This window comes from Myodes glareolus, chromosome 16, assembly GCF_982192425.1.
Source record: "Myodes glareolus chromosome 16, mMyoGla1.1, whole genome shotgun sequence".
NCBI classification, from domain to species: Eukaryota; Metazoa; Chordata; class Mammalia; order Rodentia; family Cricetidae; genus Myodes; species Myodes glareolus.
Genome location: NC_142041.1, coordinates 26,900,654 through 26,924,910, shown reverse-complemented (window position 1 = coordinate 26,924,910; position 24,257 = coordinate 26,900,654). Strand labels below are relative to the sequence as shown.

The following is a 24,257-nucleotide window of genomic DNA, read 5'->3' as shown; positions in this document are numbered from 1 at the left end:
GGCAGGATCTTTCACTGAACTTAAAACCTCATGGAATCAGCTCCAGCTAGACCCTGACATACTTGCTTAGGATTTACAATCACATCATTAAGAAAGCAAAGAATATACCCTAAAATATTTTTTCTCTACTACAATACCCCATTTATAGTAAGAGGCAAATATTTGGTGAATCCATGAAAAACTAACACAATCAATAACCTGATAAATTCTGAGCAAAGTCCTTAAACCCTGCTCAAATAGCCTCAGTGTTTCTCCACCCCTCTTCTGCCTTTGGTATATTAAAGAATGTTTGGACAGATCTTAAGTTCCCTTTCAAGTGTTTGCTCATTTGAGGCAATTACAATTTTACTATTCCAGCTTGTACTAATTTGTCAAGTTTTATTACATAACCTATTTTCACATACATCTGTTCTCATATGAAGTAGAGACTTTTAAATATTTTCTAGTCTTAATTATTTTTAAACTCCACCCTTTCTGATTTTCTATAGACTAATACAAGTTTCATTGTGGGGGCCCAGAGATATGAGCCTGTTCCACATTAACTAAAGGACAGAGAGTTTGAGCTTATTCTTATTCTTTCAAAGTTGTTGATTACAGGTGTGGCTACAAACAAGAGATCCTGACCTAGGGTGTGGTTACTTGTTGTTTTGAACATTAAGATGGCCCATAGAGATGGAGCCACTCCACCCTGACCAAAAGTCAGAGAATTCAAACCTATTCATGCTCCTTCATTTTATGGGAGTGGCTGCCTACAGGACACTTGGTCTAGGGTATGTATTCCTGTCCAAAACATCAGAATGCTTAACTCAGGAAATAGTAACTTGATGTCTCAAGTATTGAAGCAATAACTGTTCTGGTTGTCCTTTGTGTCATGTTAAAGCAGTCTTTGCCTTCTTTCCCCCTTTTTGTATTGGGGTATATAAGTGTATGGAAAATAAACGCACGCGGATTCAGTATTCACTGGGTTGCCCTCCTAGTACTATCCTATATCTCTGTATCTCTTTTGTTATCTCTGTCTATCCTACCTAACATTTCTAATCTACATGCCCAGACCCTGGAACGTATGAACCTGTCAAGGTTGGACCTAACAGACGTCACCAATGTGTGACTTACAATATTTCATTATCAGTGTCCTGATGTACATATGAGAACAAATAGATGGACTTTAATAAGCTATCTGTCTCAGCAATTTTTATTCAATTCCTATTTATGAAACCTGACATGCCTATGGCAAAATCTATACAGACTTATAAAAACAGGGCAGATTGCTAGTTCTAAAGCTTAAAGTGATTTGTTCAAGATAAGCCTCCCTTTGCTAGTTTTCATTTTCCTAAAGATTCTGATACAGAAGCCTCACAGTATTTAAAGTTGCAAGTTATGGTTATCCTTCAATAATTTTGGGATATAAAGCATTTTAAGCCCACAGAGTAGAAAACAATTGCAATACCTTTTATTTGTCTCTTTCTTTCGTTGCTTGGTTATTTCTTTTAAGGCATATGGAAAACGGCTCATAAAATGATGTTTGAAATCAGTAAGATAATTCTTTCGAAGCCATGATTCCTATTGAAATAAATGTTAAGGTTAGAAAATACACAAGACAAAATAAAAACTAAAACTTAGGCAGAAATTGACAATTTCAATATCTATTAAAGTCCCATTGTGAGACTACGTCTGCTAATGCTGTAGTACATAAATAAAATTTTACATCAGAGCATTCACTTTTTATTCACAATTAAATGATATTTAAGAGACCATTTCCCCAGAAATTGTTTCTACTCTTTCATTAAGTTACATTTTCAAATACCTTATTACCTTCAGAATACTTCCTGAACTCTGTGCTCCCCGCCACTTGTTTCCTATGTTTTTAACATCCTCCTTCACCGCCTTTATTCCCAGTAATTCATTACGGTTTACCATCAATGCCACCAGAAGGTATGTACCATTAACAAGCACCTTATCAATAATGCTTACACCTTTGTCTTCCAATTTCAGAACAGCAGGGTAGTACTCAAGACTTCTGAAATGGTAGAATTATTCCTTATGTATGCTAGCTAACACAGCAGTCATCTCTCTCATTGAGCTATCAGGTACTTTTAGAGCCAATATAACTGAGGAATGTGTGCTCTATAGAGCGTGCATGCTTATGTAGGCCAGAGGGCTATCTCAAGTGTTGTTCCTCAGGAGCTATTTTTGTTTTTTAAACAGGTATCTCATTGGCCTGGAGCTCACCAAATAGGCTAGGGTGCCTGGCTGGCAAACCAAAAAATCCATCGATATTTACTGCCCCAGCAATGGGATTCTAAGTGCATGTGTCACAATGTCCAGCATTTACATGGGCACGAATATAAAACTCAGATCACTATACCTGAGCAGCAGGCAGGCACTTTATCCACTGAGCTCTTTCTCCAGTTCTGGAATTATTTTCAAGACCGTTTTTACTACATAACCCAGGTTGGTCTAGAATTTGAAATCTTCCTGCCTTCATCTCTTGAATGCTGGTTTAGATGGCTAATTTTTAAGTCAACACAAGCTGTAGTCATCTAAGAAACCTCAATTTAAAAAATGCCTCTATAAGGTCAGGCTATAGGTAAGCTTGTAGGACACTTTAACTACTAATTGATATGGGAGGGTCCAGCCCATTGTGGATGGTGCCACCCTTGAGCACGTGATTGGGGTCTATAAGAAAGCAGGCTAAGCAAGACATAAGAAGCAAGCCAGGAAGCAGTGCTTCTCCATGACTTCTACATCAGCTCCTGCCTCTAACCTCTAAGTCTTGGTATAAGAGGTCCTTCTATTTATGTGCTATTTTCATTGGCTGAATAAAGAAACTGCCTTGGCCTTTTGATAGGGCAGAACTTAGGTAGGCTGAGTAGACAGAACTAAATGCTGGAAAGAAGGGCAGAGTGGCAGACACCATGGTTCTCCTGCCTGAGATGGATGCTGGTTAAAATTCTTGTCAGTAAGCCACAGTCACGTGGCGATACACATTAATGGAGACGGGTTAAACTAATATGTAAGAGTTAGCCAATAAGAAGTTAGAGCTAATGGGTTAGGCAGTGTTTAAATGAATACAGTTTCTGTGTGATTATTACGGGTATAAGCTAGTCGGGCAGCCAGGATAAAAGGACCCCTCCTCATGCAACAAAGTCTCTATCCTGTTTGAGTTCCTATCCTGAATTCTTCCAATGAGCAGTTAGAACTGTAAGCACAATAAGCCCCTTTTCCCTAAGTTGCTTTCGATGGCTGTATTTTATCAGAACAATAAACACCCTCAGACACTGGGACTACAAGCATATTCCACCATACCTGGCTTGAATTTAAATTGTAATGAACTTAAGCAAGTACATATATGGATGGTTGCAAATTCTAATTTTCATGGAATAACAATGATAAAACAAAATAGAATTAAATCAAGCATTAAGATATAAATCTAAGATATAAAACACTTATAGTGATTATAACAGTTCCTGACACTAAGGAAAAATGTAGTGTTAAATTATGTTCTCATTTGCATTCTTAGAACTAGGTATACATTAAAGACATACACATGAGAAATGAGCAACCCCAGTAAGGACTCACATCCTCAATCACTACACTATGATGTAATGTATCTTGAAACCTTGTATAGCATAAATGTGAAAATCTTGTATCTTGTCATTTCCTTTTCCCTAAAGATTAAACCATGATTCAGGTCACCTAACATTCTATTATTCTACCAGTGAAATAAGAAGGGGAGGAATAGTGGGAATGGTAAAACACATTTAAATTCCTTTTGATGTTACTATGCAGATAACATAGCAAGGTGTTTTTATATGTTACTATGCATATTAATGTACACATTATTCAAATATAAATTCACTCCCCTCCTTAATTTTTGCTTTAATTACTTGTATGTGTGGGTGTCTGAGTGTGAATCTATATACAAGTGCAGGTGCCCATGAGGCCAAAGGTGTTAAATTTCCTAAAGTTAGAGTTACAGGTATCTGGAGAGGAACTGAGACCCACACAACATAAGCAAAAGGAACCAAACTAATGGCCTCAGTACTATATACTCTAAGAGTTAGAGAGATGGTTCAGTAGTTAAGAACCCGAATTTAATTCCCAGCACCCACATGCGAGCTCACAACCACCTGGAACTTCAGTTGCAGGTATCAGGCAAACACTTATACACATAAAATAAAAACAAACATTAGAGAGGAAGCAAAGAGCAATAATCATGTTTAACCACGGAAGCATCTCTGACTCTATTCATATCAGTTTTAGACAATATCTCAACTTAGTACTCTGATCTTCAACACTCTATAGACTTAAAAACTTAAAGATTCCCATATAAATGAAATGCTACTAGACAGTCCTGTAATGATAAAAGCTATATAAAGCATATTATTTTAAATGTCCATTAAATTTCAAGACTGGAAACTAGCACAATTAGTGAATTTACAAAAGTATTTAAAGTAAAAAAAATACTAGCCCATATTAAATATCATAATTTCTATTTTTCTCAGTCTTTCAGATAAAAACCATGACTTGGTGAGTTTCATCCTAATAAACCCATTTTAAGTAGAAAATACCTTAAATTGAAATGCATTTTAATAAAACTAATTAAGCAAGTATCAAAACTTGGCCTAGTCTATCTTAAATATATGCAGTACACTTATATCATTACCCTATGGTTTAACAAAAGCTGTCTTCAGTGAAGTAATGCCTCACAGAATGTATTCAACAGCATAAATGTGAAAATATCACTATGAAAATAAGTTTTAATACCATTCTAAATTAAGACAATTTCAAGTCATATCACTTTAAATCAAGAATTGCTATAGATCCATTAAAATTACAAATACAGACTTTTCTAAGCTCTATATACTACTGTGTGCCCAAACCACAAATTGCCATAATAACCAAGCTCTGCTTTCCCAGTGTAACACACTATACCTTATTTTATTGAGCTATCATTTTTCTCTGCTCCCCTCCCTGTCTCTCCCCTCCCCATACACTATATTCTTAACCTATTAGTTTGCTGCTAACATGGACACTGACTTGTTCATAGGACAAGTATAATCAATAAGATGCTATCCTAGTTGTAAAAGCAATTTTAAAACTTCCCTGCAGATAGTGATGGACTAGCAATAACAGAACAAGACCTTTAAGCACATTTTAGCACAAATATATAATGCTTTTCAAAAACTCTATCCTTAGTTTTACCTCACACAGCAGAAAGGCTCATCCTAATCTTTAGCTCAAAATAAAGACTAAAATGAAAACAAAAGACATGCCTCCTCAGTGTTTATATATATATATATATATATATATATATATATATATATATATATATATATATAAAACTTTAAAAGGCATTCATATGGGTCTAGCCAAGTCTTTGCAAGAGCTCTTCTGTAGAAGAGATGCCTCATACTTTAAAGCAGTGCCTGTGAGGGCTAGCATGGTAACTTAGCAAACTTGATCTCACAGCGCTGTTCCCCCTCACCAGCACACTCATTACCATCACCATTACTTCAGTGCAGTCTTCCACCGCTGCATTTGATAACACAATCAAAGCACTTAAATAACACTTAAGCAACTTTTCAATCCCATAAGAAATATTTGAAAAGGTTAATTAATTTGCCATAAGCAACACTGGTTTTGTTTTTTATTTTTTTCAGAGACAGAGTCTCACTATGTAGTCCCAGCGGGCCTGGACCTCACCATGTAGACCTCAAACTCAAAAGGTCTGCCTCCCCCTATCTCCCTATCTGGTCTATGAGCAACACATTTTAATATTACTGTGAAATCATTTCTAATAAAACCAAATACAAATGAGAAAATTGTTACACATTTCATTGAAAAAATTAATTATATCCAGCTAATAACCTCAAAAAATTTGTTATACACTTCAATGAAAAATACTGAAATCTAGTTAAGAACTTTGTAGAATATTTTAATTTGTACTTTTATGCAAAAAAAAAGAGGAAACAAGTTTACAATTAAACTGTGGGTAGTCTTTGGAGAACACATATTCAATCTGTAATAAGCTGATTTCTAATCTCAACTATGATAAAAGGCATTACAGATGAAATAATAAAGAACCCACTAGTTCTCACCAATGTGTGGGTTTCATCCTGCTGCTTTGAGAGTTTCCACAGCAGGGAAATGACATTCAGGACTTGCTGCATAACCTGTAGAGGCTCTCGTTCTACACCATTTCCAACAGAAGCAGCTAGCCGTGGAGGCGAAGCTTCAACCCAGCACTCAATTAACAATGGGACTATTATCTCAATGAATCCTTTCAGATTTTCAGTGGATGACAGGTCTTCATCCATAGCACCGACAGTTCCCATGTACCTAAAAGGGAAAGGTTAAGAATGAAAAAGTTAGAGATTTCATAATGTGTTGCCCACTGCTTAATTTAAATATAAAATACAGTAAAATGAAGCACCATTAACTATCAATTACATTGATCAAACTGGTAAGAAAAACAAAATACTAAAACAGCAAAGCCATCAGCCATTTTTAAGTTTTACTTCTAATTAGGCTTTAGCTACAAATGAAAACATACTTTTAAATGACTCATGCCATTGGGAGTCATCTAATAACTCATCATGAATACATGAAAATTATGAAAGACAAGGATTATGTCTTCCCACCATTAGCTATTAATGGTTCAGTAGTTAAAATTTAATATAGGAAAACTGAGTGTGGACATAACTGAAATCCTTACCGTAGCCTGAACTGTGAACTGACATTTGGCTGTGAACCCCCATTTTCATAAACCTGGATCTGTTGCTGGTCGTTGGCATGATCCTTCCAGTTGATAAAAATGGAGTTGCTAGAGGCATGGGGAGTTTCTTTTTGTTCCTGAAGTCCTTCACTTTCTCTCAACCTACTGGATCCATCTGCCAAGGCCTGAAGGAATTTACTGAGTCTCACTAAGACTTTCAGCCTCCATTGCTGAGAAGTGACTCTCCGATTAGGATTTACAGAAAGTATCCAGGACTGGGATCTGTCTCTATTTACCAGTCCTTTGGACAGCTGCTGATGAGAAATGAGTTCTACAAAATTCTTAAGCAATATACTGCTACGGCCAGTAATGAGAGCTGGGTAATGTTCCAGCAGAATGTCCAAAACTTTTAAAGAGTCCTCCTGAATTCCTTCAGTAATGTGAGTCATGGCACTAGAGAGATGGGCACTTACCAAAGGAAAAAATGGAGAAATTTGTTCAGTTCGTATTTTGGGGGCCAGGAATTGAAGAAGCTGAACTGCAGCTAACCGTACATTAGCATCTCTATCTGTAAACACAGCAGTCACTTCACTGACTATGTTTGAAAGGTGTGCATCAATTATAAATGGGTATTGAGACAAAAGGTCTTTGAGTCCAAGAAGAGCACTCTGTTTAATACCAGGATTATAGTGATGCATCTGAGACAGCAAATCCTAGGAAGAAAAGGCAGATTTTAGGGGTGGACATTACTAGGCACCGCTTTCATGGAAACACATCAACGAAAACTAGCTAAGCTGAATTCCCTGTGCAAAGTATCAATATGTATTTTTAAATGTTGATTAGCTTTTATTAAGACCAGAAACACTCAACATTTACTGCCGACCTACCAGGTTCCAAACATTCTATTTATCCTTTCCAAACTTAACAAAATCTTCCTGCACACTTTAACAGGGTGTGTTTTATTCAGAGGATAATACTTAGTTATTTTATTCTCCCAAGACATCGTTCATAATACAAATATAGATTAATTCCAAAATCTTATGAAATCTGAAGCACAGCAGTGTTCTGGTACCACGCACTCCATAAAAGGGACATTTATTCTTTATTAAAAACTAGGGAATGAGCTACCTGCTACGATTAGTTCAAAAACAACCACCCACAAGATCTTACCTTAAGGTCAGCTGTAAGAATAGGAAAACCATCCTATTAGAACTTAACAAAAATGAATTAAATGTAAGAACTACTTCCAAACAAAAAGAGTTTACCATGGAGCAATCACTACAGATTTAGTTTAGCAAAACTTTCTGAAGTAGTAGGAAAGACACAATAGCAAGGTCAGACATCGGCCACCCAAACCTCATCAAACAGTATACCATACAGCTAAGGCAAATGATTTACTTTAAGAGATTAAAATTTTTTTTACAAAAAAAAAAAAACAAACAAACAACATTCTACACGATGTGAAAGAACAATTTTCATGTTACCTTTATGTTAAGTTTCCTGTTGTTGGTCGGAAGGGTTCTGTCCTCTTTGAGCTGCTCAGGCAAATGTATCGCCTTTGTCTTAAAGTTTGTAGGTGTGGCATTTTCTAGCTTAGGCTTCTTTTTACCAACTTTGAGCTTTACTTTCTGAAAATCATCTTGTCGTTTCCTTTTTTTGGTCATTCTTGAGTGCTGTCAGAAGAATGGAAACAAGGGATTAAACAAAGATAAGCAATAAAAGAATAAAAACATTCTAACACCTCAAACATCACGATGAATCATGGCCATGAATAAAGATGCCAAAGATTCAAAATGTACAAAGGACAAAACCACTAAAACATGCAAAAATCGGTTTGGTATAGAAATGTTAAAACTGAGTCATTAACCAAAGAGAAGAACCTTGTTAAAGAACTTTCGCAAGGTTTACTGAACTGTATAAATTGCCGGAGTGCTGAACAGAAACCTAAACCGGTTTCTCTGTTGGAATGCAACACAGTATATATCTGTTAGGTAACAGATAAAAAAATTACTTAATGCAGTAATTAGGAAGTTTCATGAATCAAAAGCTGGATACTACACACAAACAAATGACCAAAAAAACAGATTGGCAAGAAGGAAGAATGAGCAGCTCATGAGCAATGAAAGCCAAGGAAAGGTAAGGGGCAGGGACTAAGCCTGGTGAGGACAGAAGCACTGTGAACATCAGGCAAAATTCAGGCTAGTCATCAACAAAAGACAGTACCTACCCTCTGCTCCACCCTTCAACACTATAGAAGGAAATGCATGTAAAAGGAACAAGGAAAAGACTAGCTGGGCCACTGGTGTAGTAACTCAGGCATAACCAGATCACCTCGCACCATTTTCCTTCCTCTCCAATCCTTCAACTTCCATTCCAATCTTGTTTACCGGCTCTTTGATCTACACGCTTCCTACCCATTCCTAAGCTTTTAAAAGTCCTTATTTCTACCCTAGACTACTCAACAGTTTCCTCACTGGTGAGTGCTCATCTCTAGTGCCTCCTCTTTGACCCCCTGACCATGGTCACCAGATAGCTTTCTAAACACAGATGTGACAAGAGGGAGCTTTCGATTGTTCTTATTCTTGATAAATGGTACACTTCTTACCATGACATGGTAGGCACTAACACGGTTCCAACAACCTACTTTGGCTTTATCTTCCCCATGAATGAACTTCAAATAAAAAAATAATAACTACTTGCATCTGGAACCAGTTCAGCTCTTCTTGAAGCTTTTCACATGCTTCAAAAATAACTAATTCTGTCTTCCACTGTGCACCTACTTGAGCACCTCTGCAATAAACAAAACTACTTTTGGTCTAACATAATTACCTCATGTCATAAAGTCACGATGCTACACACAGAGGTAAAAATAAAGTTTTTAGTGCTTAAAAAAAAGGAATGAATGAATTCAACTATGATATCCTATTCAAATTCACTGATGTGGGCTTTCACTACTCTAAGGCCCATTAAGCAGAAGTTGCCTACAGAGGTTAGGAGCTGATATGAAAGGGAGCACAGTGCATGTATGCACCTGTGCCACCTTAGACTGAGGCAGGAAGAGTGCTTAAACATAGAAACTCGAAGAGCCTGGACAACAGCAAATTCCCATCTCAACTTTTGAATCAGTATGATTCTTACCCAAACTGGCATTTCTTAGTGTGTCCCACTGTGTCTATAAGGCAACATACAGTTCTTATCAAACACATTAAATAAGCAAATGCCTTGTCTATGCTTACCACACTCCGAGTTGTAATCACGACAGTTAAAATACATACGGTTCAAGCACAACATGCATGTGTTGCATGTGTTAGTCTCAGAAAAAACACACACGGCATTCAAGTCTCGCAAACCGCGAAGGTACCAGCATTCATTTAGCCACTTGTAATACAAAACTGACTTTTATCTATTAGGCAAGCACAGGCTGTAAGCTTTTCTTACAATTTTATCAGCTGGATTTCCAGAGAGCAAAGTAAATGGTACACAACGCAGAGAAAAACCTGGCACGCTTTCACATGGGATGTGTCTCTAGCACTCTAGGTCACGCCTCGTTCTGAATAAAGATGTCAAATTATGCCACATTATCCCTCACTTTAAACTCGATTTTTGTGTATCTGCTAGGAAAATTATGAGGGCTAACAGCTCTTCGCTGACTTGTAAACCTCTACAAATATTTACAAAGCCACACAGGCAAAGTTTTTTCTACTAGGAACTTTTACAGTTCCAGCAGGAGCAGCTATTCTTTTCATTGAAAGATTTTCATAGCACAAGAAATCAAATAGCACTAGGCTAGAACACTTTCACTGCAGCGAGTACAAGGAAGCAACTCCGGCCTCGGTGCATGGGCTCTTCAGGATCACCTTTTGTAGTGAGCCCCTACTGCCTGGAAACTCGAGTACATACATGCACTGACTTCCGTGGGTCAGTCTTGGAGCTAACCTGGGCGGAGGAAGAGTGCAAACTCGACGGAGTTTGCCCTGCGGCCCCCTCACTACCTTTCCTCATTTCCAACTCCTCCCGCCATCCAAATCAAGTCGGAAAACCCAAGGGGAAGGCAAGCATGCAGCAGTTGGCCTATGGTTTCTTTCCTCTCCAATCCCTTGTGTCTCAAGAGCTCCTTCCAATTCGAGGGGCCAGAAATCGAGGGTCCCGACATGGTGGCGGAGAGGAGCGAAGCGATTAGGAGCGAAGCGATTAGATCCGCCCCCTCCAGCTTTCGAGCTTGCACACCAAAAATGAAAACCCCGTCTCTATTCTTTTATTTTTTTTCTTCAAAGGAAACCAAGGTTCCTGCACCGCAGAGAACGTCGAATGGAGCCTCTCGCCCGAGACCCACACTCAGGCCTAACACTTGCCGGGCCCCGAGCCGGCCCACGGCCCCTCGAAGCGCTCCGGAAGCCTCTGGCCCGGCTCACACGGTCGTGGGGGACAGAGAGGACCCTGGCCACCCGCCCCGCCGCCTCGGTCCTCCCCACCGCCTGGGCCGCGCCGGGAGGGCCGACGGATGCCACTGACCTGAAAGCCCGGACCGAGCCGGACCGCGGAGACAAGGCGGAAAGAGCGCGAGCACCGAGCCCCACGGGACCACGCCGCACACCGCCGGCCGCAGGCTTTTCGCTCACTCCCAGAGCGTGTTTTCAAATCGCCTCGTCCTCACGCGGCCGCGTCTCCTTCCGCCGCCCGGAAGTAGAGCCTTCCCCTTCCTCGCCGCGCTCACGTGATCTCGGGCTGCAGCCGCGCGCAGCCGGAGGGCGGGTCCAGGTTAGCACGCCACGCCCCCTCGAAGAGGGACTGCGCAGGAAGTGAGTTCAGCATCCCCCTGGTTGGAAGATGTTGGCTTCAGTTCTTTAGAACTGGAGCTACTTCCAGAGAAAAGTATAAACTGAACATAATTGAGGAAGGAAAGGTTCCGGACAGCCAAGATAGCGTTTCTGGGAAGGGTAACCTGGGCTAAAGCAGAGCCGATAAAAGCTTAGAAGGTTACAAACTATACATAGCTGCGGAGTCCTGGAAACCTTAGTACAGAATTTTTCCTGGTACAACATTTTCAGCAATAATTAACGACTACTTACTTAGAGAATTTGAGACATTAAAAAGCCTACAGAGATGGAGAAAGAACCTTTGAAAACAAGACTCCCCAAAGACTGACTTAGTCGTGTGTAAGAAAAAACATACAGATAGAGAGTGTCTCTATTCAAGTAGATCTTATCTGCTTCGTATAGATAAGACCTACTAAAACTTATACCTTATATTGAGCGTCTACTAGGTAGGGATAAAGCAATAATAGCTGAATTTAGGAGACCCAAGGTCCAAAATTAAGCCCATACCTACTCTGTGATAATGGATAAAGAATAAACGCCAAGGGCCTGGAGAGATGGCCTAGAGGTTAAGAGCACTGACTGCTCTTCCGGAGGACTGGGGTTCAGTTCTCAGCACCCACAAGCAAGCTCACGACTATAACTCCAGTTCCAGGACTTCTAACACCCTCAATGCATACATGCAGGCAAAACACCATTGAGCATAAAAATAAACTGTATTTAAAAAAATACAATTTTCTTTAAAAATAAAGAAAATTTAGAAAAGAATAAATCCCAAAAGCCCACGATCTGCCATGGGAGTCACTGACATCATATGGTATGTAAAACTATAAAACCAGAAAAAAGCAGAAAGGCTTGTTCCCATCTAGACATGTCCCCTGAACTTGGGGATGCTGCCAGCTTATCCAGAACGTTCTTGAACTTCACAGTATATATCTATCTCAAGGTCAACATGGTTCAAAAGCCAGCTCCTGAAATCTTTTCATACAGCCTCTTCCCTTAAATAGCAATCCCATTCTTCCAGCTACCCATGCCAAAACCTATATGGTTTGATGCTGGCTTCTATCGCCTACCACATCTGGCTTCTAATCCACGAGGAGAGCCTGCGACTTTGACTTCCGTTATTTACCACCATCTCCCTGGTGGTCTTCAAGGTCCACACCACTTCCTGATCAGGGCAAAGAGCCAGGAACACAATTCTCTTCCGTCTTTGATTACCATACTCCGTACAGTCCTGCATCTGCAGAACAGCACGTTCTTGGGTAAGCAGAATTAACACAGTAAAAATGACAATCTTACCAAAAGCAACCTACCAATTCTATGAAATGTCCATCAAAATCCCAGTAAAATTCTTCACAAACCTTGAAAGGACAATACTCAACTTCATATAGAAAAACAAAAAACCCAGGATAGCCAAAACAATCCAGTACAATAAAGGAACTTCTGGAAGCATCACCATTCCTGAATTCAAATTCTAATACAGAGCTACAGTACTGAAAACAGCCTGGTATGGGCATAAAAACAGACAGGAGGACCAATGGAAATGAATCGAGTACCCAGATATCAATCCAGACACCTATGAACACTTGAGTTTTGACAAAGAAGCAAAAAATATAAAATGGAAAATAGAAAGCATATTCAGCAAATGATATAACTGGATATCAACATGTAGAAGAATGAAAATAGACCCATATTTATCACCATGCACAAAACTCAAGATATAATGGATCAAAGGCCTCAATATAAAGCCAGTCACAATGAACCTCACAGAAGAGAAAGTGGGAAGTACACTTGAACGCATTGGCACAGGAGATCACTTCCTAAATATAACCCCAGTAGCACAGACACCGAGAGAAACAATTGATAAATGAGACGTCCTGAAATGGAGAAGCTTCTGTAAAGCAAAGGACACGGTCAACATGACAAAGCGACAGCCTACAGAATGGGAAAAGATCTTCACCAATCCCACATCAGACAGAAGGCTGATCTCCAAAATAAACAAAGAACTCAAGAAGTTGATCATCCAAATTATACAAATAATCCAATTTAAAAAATGGAGGGAGGACCAAACAGAGAACTCTCAACAGAGGAATCTAAAATGGCTGAAAGGCACTTAAGGAAATGCTCAACATCCTTAGCCATCAGAGAATACAAATGAAAACAACTATGAGATTCAATCTTACACCTGTAAGAATGACTAAGATCAAATCACTGATGACAACTTATGCTGGAGAGAATGTGGGGTAAAGGGAACACTTCTGCATTGCTGGTGGGAATGTAAGCTGGTACAGCTGCTTTGGAAATCAGTATGGCAATTTCTCAGAAAATTAGGAAACAACCTACTTCAAGACCCAGCAATATCACTTTTGGGTATAAACCCAAAGGATACCCCAAGGACATGTGCTCAACTATGTTTATAGTAGCATTGTTTGTCATATCCAGAACCTGGAAACAATCTAAATGCCCCTCGACCAGAGAATGGATAAGGAAAATGTGGTACATTTACACAATGGAGTACTATACATCATAAAAAAATAATGAGATCTTGAAATTTGCGGGCAAATGGATGTTTTTAGAAAACATCATATTGCGTGAGATAACTCAGACCCAGAAAGACAAATATCATATGTGCTCACTCATAAGTGGCTTTTAGACATAAAGCAAAAAAAAAAAGCTGCCTACAATTCACAATCCCAGAGAAACTAGACAACAAAGAGAACCCTAAGAAAGACGTACATGGATGTAATCTACATGGGAAGTAGAAAAAGACAAGCTCTCCTGAGTAAATTGGAAGCATTGGGACCATGGGAGAGGGCAGGAGAGGAGGGGAGAGGAAGGGAAGAGGGTGGAGAAAAATATATAGCTCAATAAAAACATTTTTTTAAATAATAAACTTTTTCAAAAAAAAAAAGAAGAAGCTTTCTGAAGGGGAAACTGAGGTATGCTGAGTGATTGAAGCATGAGCATGCATGAGAACAACATGTATAGGAGATGCGGGCACCTCAGTATTCTGTCATGGATTGTGTCACCCCTGCAATGGTAAGAATATGCACCCCAATGATTCTGTTCACCCTGTGACTAACATGGCCAGACTGGTATAAAAGAGTCTCGGTTAGTATAAATGTGAGCGAGGGCCAAACACCTCTCTTCTGATCAATGCCAACAGATTCTGGAAAGAAATACTAGGACCAGGAAGCATGGTGCTTGTGGCTTGACCCGTTAGGATTTGTATAACTTTCCGTCAGGGACTGTTTTCCTTGCCACTGGATGCCACCAAGGAGAACTGGGCTCCTCTCAGGGTGTTAGGGCAGCGAAAGGGAGATGAGAGAGTCAAGACCCTGTACCTCTAAGCAGCTGCTTCTGCCGTTACTCCCTGGATGTGTAATATTGTGTATAATGGTCTGCGTTTCTTTCCTTGAAGAGTTGAGATCAAACAATCAGAAGTGCTAAAAGCAACTTAATAAATAGAGGAATCGCGGGGAAGACATACCTGAAAATCCCCAACTATGTAAATACTCTAGCTTAAAATAAGCAATTGAGAAAAAACATTTAAACAATGGCATAAGAGCAAGTAAGCACTGGGGAAGAATTACACAACTCTACATAATTTAAGAGGTTAGAGAGATTCTTTTTTTAAGACAGGAATCAGGGATCATAGGAGAGGGTAGAAGAGGAGGCAGGAAGAAGGGAAGAGAGCGAAGATAAATATATATAGCTCAATAAAAACAATTTTAAAAAGAAAAAGCAGATATGTTTCACAACATTAGAAAGAATTAAATAGGGTGGGTATGTAGCTTAGTGGTAGAGAATGTATGAGGCCCTGGATGTGATCTCTGGCCTGGAAAAAAACTTAAATGTAATGTTTAATTTTAAAAGGGAGAAAAGTTATGAATCGCGTGTCACAGCAAATTATTGAAATTATCAATAAACAGTGATATCAACAAAATAGTGAGAGGACTGTTCAAGCTGACTTGTCTATTTGGTCCATGACGCCATTTAACCCCAATGTTTCTCTGATCGCTTTTGTTCAGATGGCCTGCCTGTTGGTGAGAGTGGCCTATTGGAGGCACCCGTTAATTAATGTGTTGGGGGTTAAAGTTTGGTTTTGCTTGTGGTAGTTATTTGTTTCATGAAATTGGTCCACCTGTTTTGGGCATACACATGTTTAGAATATTACATCCTGGAGACAAATTGTGCCTTTAGTCTGTATGGAGTATCTTTATTTCTTCTGACTAGTTTTGGTTCAGAGTATACTTTGTCAGTTACCAGACTAAGGGACATCTGTTTGCTTCTTAGTTTTATTTGCTTTGAATAACTTCTTCTACCCTGTCATTCTAAGGTAGTGTCTATCTTTGATGGTGAGGTGTGTTTCTTGGAGGCAGCAAGATGAAGGCCCCTGATTTCTAATCCATTCTACTAGTCTGTGACTTTTGATGAGGGCATTAAGACCACTAATATGCAGGCTTATTATAGAAAGTTGTATGTTAACTCCTGTTCTCTCAATTTTGTGTTTCTTTTCCTTGTTTGCCTAACTACCACCCGAGCATCATTTGTCCCCCCCCCCCTCACACACCCTAGTGCCCTCTTGGATGTACGTACCAATCTCTTTGGTGTGAAGTATTCCTTTCAGAATCTCTGCAGAACTTGCTAGGTGGTCACACATTTCTTTAAGCCTGTTTTCATTATAGAAAGTTTTTCTTTCTCCTTCAATTATGACTGAAAATTTGCCAGGTGTACTAGTCGAGGTTGGTGGGCCCTAAAAAAACATTTTTTGAAAATACAACTTTCCACCCGGTGAAGGCGGTGCACACCTTTAATCCCATTACCTAGGAGGCAGAGGCAGGTGGATCTCCGTGAGTCTGAAGCCAGCCTGGTTTACAAAGTGAGTTCCAGGACAGACAGGCCTGCTGTATATAGAAACCCTGTCTCCAAAAACAAAAACAAAAAACAAAACAACAACAAAATGCAACTTTCCTGGGGCTGGAGAGAGATCTCAGCACGTCAACACACTTGTTCAGTTCTTCCCCCGCGAACTCACTACTGTCCTTAACTGCAGTTCCTGAGAATCCAACACTCTTCTGGCCTCTGTAGGCAAAAGGCACACATGTGGTGCACAGACATACATGCAGGTGAGACATCCATATGCATAAAGTAAGTAAATAAAGTTACATGGACTGGAGAGATGGCTGAGTGGTTAAGAGCATTGCCTGCTTTTCCAAAGGTCCTGAGTTCAATTCCCAGTAACCACATGGTGGCGCTCAGTCATCTGTAATGAGGTCTGGTGCCCTCTTCTGGCCTAAAGGCATACACGCAGACAGAATATTGTATATATAGTAAATAAATATAAAAAATAAAGTTACATGATTCTACTTATATGAATTTCAAAACTTGGAAAAACTAGTCTGTAGAGAGTGAAGGGGTGAGAAACAGTGGTGTCCAGTGGCACCAGGAAACCTTCAAGGGTAGCAGAAACGACCTGTTCTCTGACCAGGATGTGGGTTACACCAGGGCACGCATTCTTCAAGATTCATAAGCCCATTTTTCTAGGATCTCTGTGACTCATGATTTTAAAAGTCAAGAATTATGGCTTAACTGGGCAGTGGTGGTAAACACTTAGAAGGCAGAGGCAGGTAAATTTCTGAGTTTGAGGCCAGCCTGATCTACAAAGCATGATCTAGGATATCCAGGACTGTTGTACAAAGTAACCCGGTCCTGAAAAATGGGGAATAAAATTATGTCTTTATGATACAAGCAGCTGTTTCACCACTTTTATGAAAATAGTTGCTTTATTTACACATATTTATCATTGACTTTGTGCCAAAAATTATACATACGTTTTGACGTGGAATGTCCTTCTGTATATGTGATGTTTTTAGTGGTTAATGAATAAAGCTATTTTGGCCAATGGCTTAGCAGAGTAAAGCCAGGTGGGAAATCAGAACACAGATAGAAAAAATCAGAACACAGATAGAAAGAAAAAGTAGGCAGAGTAAGAGAGATGCCATTTAACTGCCAAAGGAGACAGACATCGGATCCTTACCAATAGTCCACAGCCTTGTGTCAATACACAGATTAATAGAAATGGGTTAATTTAAGATTTAAGAGTTAGTTAATAGGAAGACGAAGCTAATAGGCCAAACAGTACTGTAATTAACATAGTTTCCGTGTGATTGTTTGGGTCTGGGAAGCAAAGAAAAGAAAAAGCACTTTCTGACTGCAACGTTTGTACACAGTTCCAAACTTCTCACAGTGATCATATGGTTTAGGTGTTATACAGAAATTGATGGCTTATTGCTAGGAGCAGTTAAGTAACTTAACCATGTCAGAAAATGTTCTCTATCCACGATTTTCCTACACTGTGACTCAAACTTAGGCCTTTGCACATGTGAGACAAACATTCTCCCCTGAGCTAACATTCCTAGACCTCTTTCGGGATAAATATGTGGCTCAATTGCTCAGGCTGGCTTTAACCTTGCCATTTTCCTGAGTAGCTGGTATTAAGGCCTGTGCCACCACACCTGGCTCTGCCCATTACTTGGGTAATCTGGCTTGTATCTCCAAAGTCATCCTTTTTGTTTATGAAGAGTTCTATAAGCTTTCACCGGTGGGGCTGACCTGTTCAGATGTGAAACAGCCCGTGATTGCTTCCTCCAGACAAAGTGCTGGCCTCTACCCCCCACCACTGTGGCTTTTTCAGATAGTTTTTAAAAAGTTTATATTTGATGGCTTCTGTATTGCCAGACACGCAGAGGGTTTTACCAAATGAGCCATGAATATGCAGAGTGGAGGGGAAATGGAGCGTTTGATTTGAGCTAATTTGTTGACATTATCTATTTTTATGTTTACTCTCACTTGGCTTCTGCTTTAAGCTGCAAGGGAAACATTTTCCAGAAACATTTTCTGAGCACTGCTCCTCTGGGAACGACCAAGTTCGTTGTCGGTGCGTGGTCGCCCCTGAGGTGCCATCCCATGCTATTACAGCATGGTTTTTTCTTGCAGTTGCTTGGATGACTTCCTGACTAACCATCCAAAGATCCTTCAGAAAATAATAATTTCTTTTTCTATTCCTTCTTTCTTCTTTCACACCTTGCTTTTTTCTTTTTCTTTCTTTTTTTTTTTTTGTTTTTGAGAGTTCTGTTATGTAGTCTAGGTTACAACTTGTTACATAGCCTAGGCTGGCATTGGATTCACAATGCTTCTATCTCCTTCTCCTGATGTACTTTTTTAAGAAGTGTATTCAACATTCAGTGTGGCATTGCATGGTACTACAGACTTTGGGGTTACTATAGCATCCTTCACAGAAAGCTCTTTGGTGGTGGCTGGTACACAATTTGGGAGAAAGCAAAAGATCGGTTATTTCTATGCTGCTGGTATGACAAGTTCCTACAGACACTGAGGGATAATAACCGTTTGTTATTTCACAGTTCTGTTGGTCATGAGACTGAAGTTATGTCAAAATTGTTTAAAGTGCGAGCAAATGTGAACCCTAACCAACACACTTCTTTTCCATTCGTGAGACTGAATCATAAATGACATCTGAAGTAAGAAAGATTTACTGTCATAAGTGACCAGACTTCAAACCCTAGTGTGTCCCACGATGCTGCATAACTGGTTTCTTATTCTCAAGTAGATCCTTAGACATTGTACCTAAACTCCCTTCCAAAAGGCGGGTGGCTGAGCCCATGTACAGATGGTATCTATTCTGAGTCTTTTTAATGCTAAGGCATTGATGGTTTGTCCTTAACTTTGACGGTTACTCTGACGGTCACTAATAATAATAATGTGGAACAGCAAAGTGTCATTGTTAGAGAGCAACCCTGGCTCCAGCACAGTTCTTCACAGAGTCAAAGAACGGATAAGCCACGAGTCGGCTGTCTGTTTGCCCATGAGATTCAGCTCACACAATGACAATTGCTGGTGTCCATCATGAGTGCCTTGACTCACATCTAAGGGCAGTTCAGATAGTTCGTGGATAATATAGTTTTACATTATGTGCCTCTCTACTCATATTTTTAATAAAGCTCTAGTTTTTATTTGTGTTTCCTTGAATTAGCCACATCTATGGAGGCATATGAATGATAGATTTCAAGATGTCAGCAGTGACAGTATGTGATATTTGCGGACAATGCTCATTAAAAATTACACTTTATTGAGAAATAAGTTTGTAAATTAAAGCACAAAGTATAAACTAATGCCATACTTCATAATTAAGAGGTGGATTTGAGTTAAAAGGAGACCTATTAAAAAAATAAATTGTTGGGACTGGGGATGTAATTCAGTGGCAGAGTGCTTGCTTGCCTAAGACGCAAAAGGCCCTGGGTTTAATCCCTAGCAATGCAAATAAGAAGGAAGGAAAGAAGGAAGGAAGGAAGGAAGGAAGGAAGGAAGGAAGGAAGGAAGGAAGGAAACTGTTTATAATATTTAAATTTTTCAATCATAAAGCATTATCTTTATGTCCCAACCTTCTTTCTTCTTATTGTAACTAAATTTTTCTTATGACTGTAGTGTGGTTTTATAATGAGGGTATGTTTCTTAATGATAGAACCAAATACACATGAGCCTCATCAAGATTTACACAGGAGTATTTACTGCAATATGACACCTGAATAGAAAAATGCATGCCCAAAGTCAAGCTTGGATGGATGAATTTGAATGTCCAGATAATTAACCTTTAAAGGAGCCCTGATGATTTAGACCATGCTATGAGGCTGGTATGGTTTCAACCTATGGATCCTTGAAAGGCTTCTGATTTGAGGGCTTGTGTCCCAAGTCTTCAAATTTTGAGAAACTTCAGAATGCTTAGGAAGTGTAGCCTTGCTCTGTGGCTCTCGCTCACCCTGAGAAGAGGAGTTAGGAGAGCCTGGGAATGATGTAACAAAAGGGTGATGTCTGCAGTCTGCGGCCTGTGCTGTCTGGTTCCTCACCTTGGACTTCTGGCCACCAGGACATAAAACCCTGTTATTTTCATGCCACTGAGGTACTTGTTAGAACCCAAACTGATCAAGACACACAAGAAGTGTATGTGTACGTTCATGTGCATTCTTTGGAGCCTATAGAAAAGTGCACAAAAATTTAACAAAAAGAGTTAGAGGTGTCTGTGTGTCCTTGTAGAATTAAGGATAATTTTCTTTTCTGCACTAGTCTTTAAATACATTGTCTCACTAGGTTCTAGCATGTATTAGATTATTGAAACGTAAAATGAAAAGGTGCTCTTCATCAGTATTTGTAAAACTTAACCCCAGCACTTGGGAGGCAGAGGCAGGAGAATCTCTGTGAGTTTGAGGCCAATCTGATCTACAGAGCAAGAGTCAGGACAGACAGAGCTGTTACACAGAGAAACCCTATCTTAAATACAAACAATCAAACAAACAAACAAACAAAAACAACAAACCGGAACCAACCCCCCCCAAAAATGGCTACCATAAAAACAAAATCTAAAAACAGTAAAAGTTGTCAATTATTTGGAGAAATGTGAACGAATACTTGTGCACTGTTGGTGGCAGGTAAAATGGTTTGGTCACTATGGAAAACAGCGTGATAATCCCTCAAAAAATTAAAAATAAAATCAACATATGCATCAACAATTTCCTTTTTAGGTATATAGCCCAAAGAATTGAAATCAGGGTTTTAAACAAAATTACGCGCACACCGATGTTCAAAGCAGCAATACTCTTCTTTAAAGATTTATTTATTATCTCTCCAGTGTTCTACCTGCATATATGCCTGCAGGCCAGAAGAGGACACCAGATCTCATTACAGATGGTTGTGAGCCACTATGTAGTTGCTAGGAATTGAACTCAGGACATCTGGAAGAGCCGGCAGTGCTCTTAACCACTGAGTCATCTCTCCAGTTCCTCATAGCAACAACATTTACTGTAGCCAAAGGATGTAACCAATGTAAATGTCTGTTGATGGATGAAAGGTTAAAGAAAATGTGGTCTGTACAAACAATAGAATGCTACTCGGCCTTTAGAATGAAAGAAATTTAGATACGTGCTGTAACATGGATAAGCCTTGAAAACATTATGCTACATGAATAAACCGGTCACAAAAAGACAGTTACTATATGATCCCATGGTGGGAAATCAAACTCATCAAAACAGAGAGTCAAATGGTGTTGCTGGGAAATGGGAGAGTTGTTTAATAAGTGTGAAGTTTCAGTTCGGAAAAATGGAGCATCCTGGAGACTAGGCACATCTCTCCAAGAAGTGATCACCACGGAACCACACGCTTAAGAGGGATTAAGATGCTCTCCATTGTGTTGCATGTATTTAGATCGTAAGCCCCTTCTAAATTGGTACTCTTTTCAACTTCATTGGTACTCTTTTCAACATCATTTGGGGAAGTGAAAGCTTCCTTGTGAATTACTCAAGGGAGGAGAATTAGAGGAAAGAAAAAGAAGGAACGGAGGTTCGAGCTGTAGGTTCCAGAGCGCTACCTGCTACTGTGGGTTCGCTATCCTTCAGGATCACAGTCAGCAGTGCAAACAGTACAATCCAGAAAGAAAATCTCAGCTGTGCCTACTCTCCACGCCTCCACAGTCAACTCTTATGAAGTAACAAAACTACCTTAAAACCAGGGAAGAAAGGCCTTAAATCCTGGGACTTCGTCTGCAGGCTACCTGAGGGTGGGTTTAAATAACTTCCCTTAACCACCACATAATAGTTCCCAGCTTCACTCTTTGCCAGAACTAAACTGGGATTTCTTCTGCTGGGTCCTCAGAAGTGTGGGAGGGCTGGATGGTCGTCATATGCACACTCAATGCTAGTTGAAATTTACTTCCTTACACAAAAAATATAGCACATTTATGACTGGAGACAGGCTCAGCATCCACTGCTTTCCAGAGGACCCAGGTTCAATTCCCAGTACCCGCATGAGGGAGGGCTCACAGCTATCTGTAACTCTAGTTACAGGGGATCTGATGCCCTCTCTGGCCTCCAAAGGCACTGCATGCACGTGTTACACTGATATGTACATGTAGAACACTCATACACATAAAAGTATATTTATATAAATTAATTAGAGCAATAAAATATCACATAAAACAAAAAGACAGAGGAAATTGGCATTTGGCCAAGAGCTTACTTTGTGTCAGCCTCTGTGGGCGTGTCTAATTTCAATGATTGTTTCCTATATAATTCTTTTTTTAAATTTTATTTTATGCACATTGATGTTTTGCCATGGGTGTTGGGTCCCCTAGAACCAGAGTTACAGATAGTTGTGAACTGCCATGTGCGTATTGGGAATTGAACCCTGGTCCTCTGAAAGAGTAGTCAGTGCTCTTAACCACTGAGCCACCTCTCTAGCCCTCCTAAGTAATTTTTAACTATTTTTATTATAGTCCTTGCTTTCTTGGTGTGGGAACATTTATTTATTCATTGTCTGGGGATTACAGGTGACATTTACTTAACAATCTTGCAATATGTTAGTAGCTACTCTAACTTTATAGATTGTGTAAGAAACTCCAGCAATCCACGAGGCTATTCAGACTACCCCCATTAGGAAAATAATCCTCCACCATCACCTCTTATTCTTGAGACACAGTGAAGATCAGTCAGGGCTCAGCCAGACTCCAAATTCACAATCCCCTTCTACATGCTAGAATTATTGTTTTCCACCACACCCAGCTCACCGTACTCCTTTTTGAATAAATTAAGGATCATAGGAAAATAAATGGTGATTCTGGCAGAAATAGTTCAAACAGACATCATACACTTATACTTTTGCTATTCTTGTTTTCTGAATTCATAGTCCTCCCTAACATCATAACCTAGTAATTCTTTCAAACATCATACGTAAGGGATCTATCAATTGTGTATAAAGATATCAAACACAGTGTTCTGATATCCATATACATGATAAAATAATTAAGATGACCAAAAGCACCAATACATCATCGCACACAATTGTGTGTGGTTCTGTTTACTTGTATTTGAAAATTATTTAACTCTTTCCTCACAGGATTCTTGTAGTGAGTGTGTTAATGAGTAATATGGTTGCCTTTCTTTGAAACTGATGTGTCACTGAGGTGGTATCTGGGGTACCCTAATGTATGTGTTGCCTTTTTTGCATAATGAAATATTTACCATAATGGAATTTAAAATCTAGCTTGACAAAAGCACCGCTGCTAAGTGTAGGCTATTCGTGACAATAATTTCACAGTGTCTCCTGTAGGCTGTTAATAGCTACATTAGCACGTTCTAAGATTCCAATAGCCTGGGTTCCCTCTGGTTTCTCTTGGGAAGCACACAATAGAGCTTTTCACTTAGAATCTCCATTAACCCGATTACTTTATAGTGGTTTTACATTGTCCCCACTATTTTACATTGTCCCCTTGCATTTTGAATAAACACGTACAAGATGGACTGACTCCATCTATCTTTAATTTATACGCTTTTGATCTTCACAAAGCAGGAATATGTGGCATATTTACAATACCTGATATTCTTGCATGGCAAATATTTTAATGCTCTTATTCCAATGGTCATCATAATTAGTGAGTTAAAACCACTTTAAAATAATTTCCAGGGCTTGAGAGATGGCTCAGAGGTTAAGAGCACTGACTGTTCTTCCAGAGGTTCTGAGTTCAAGTCCCAGCAACCACATGGTGGCTTATAACCATCTGTAATGAGATCTGGTGCCCTCTTCTGGCCTGCAGGGACACATGCAAATAGAATGCTGTATACATAATTAATAGATAAATCTTTTTAAAAAAAGGTTAAAAA

At 39.4% G+C, this 24,257-nt stretch overlaps 1 protein-coding gene across 3 annotated transcripts in view; it reads right to left on the bottom strand.

Annotated features, from left to right (window-relative positions):
- Tex10 (testis expressed 10) overlaps positions 1–11,404 on the bottom strand; it is a 41,693-nt gene extending 30,289 nt beyond the window's left edge. Inside the window, exons 1-5 of one of the 3 annotated variants that reach the window (XR_014997296.2) lie at positions 11,231–11,404; positions 8,203–8,391; positions 6,719–7,431; positions 6,102–6,342; positions 1,448–1,560 (exon numbers count right to left, since the gene is read on the bottom strand). Coding sequence is in view for 2 of the 3 variants with exons in the window: in XM_048419884.3 (XP_048275841.1) it covers positions 1,448–1,560; positions 6,102–6,342; positions 6,719–7,431; positions 8,203–8,382 (1,247 nt within the window). In the remaining variant the exon portion in view is untranslated. Of the gene's footprint in view, positions 1–1,447; positions 1,561–6,101; positions 6,343–6,718; positions 7,432–8,202; positions 8,392–11,230 lie in introns of those variants that run through there. The other 2 variants (XM_048419884.3, XM_085677171.2) reach the window with 2 other exon arrangements.
- Between the last annotated feature and the right edge of the window lie 12,853 nt (positions 11,405–24,257).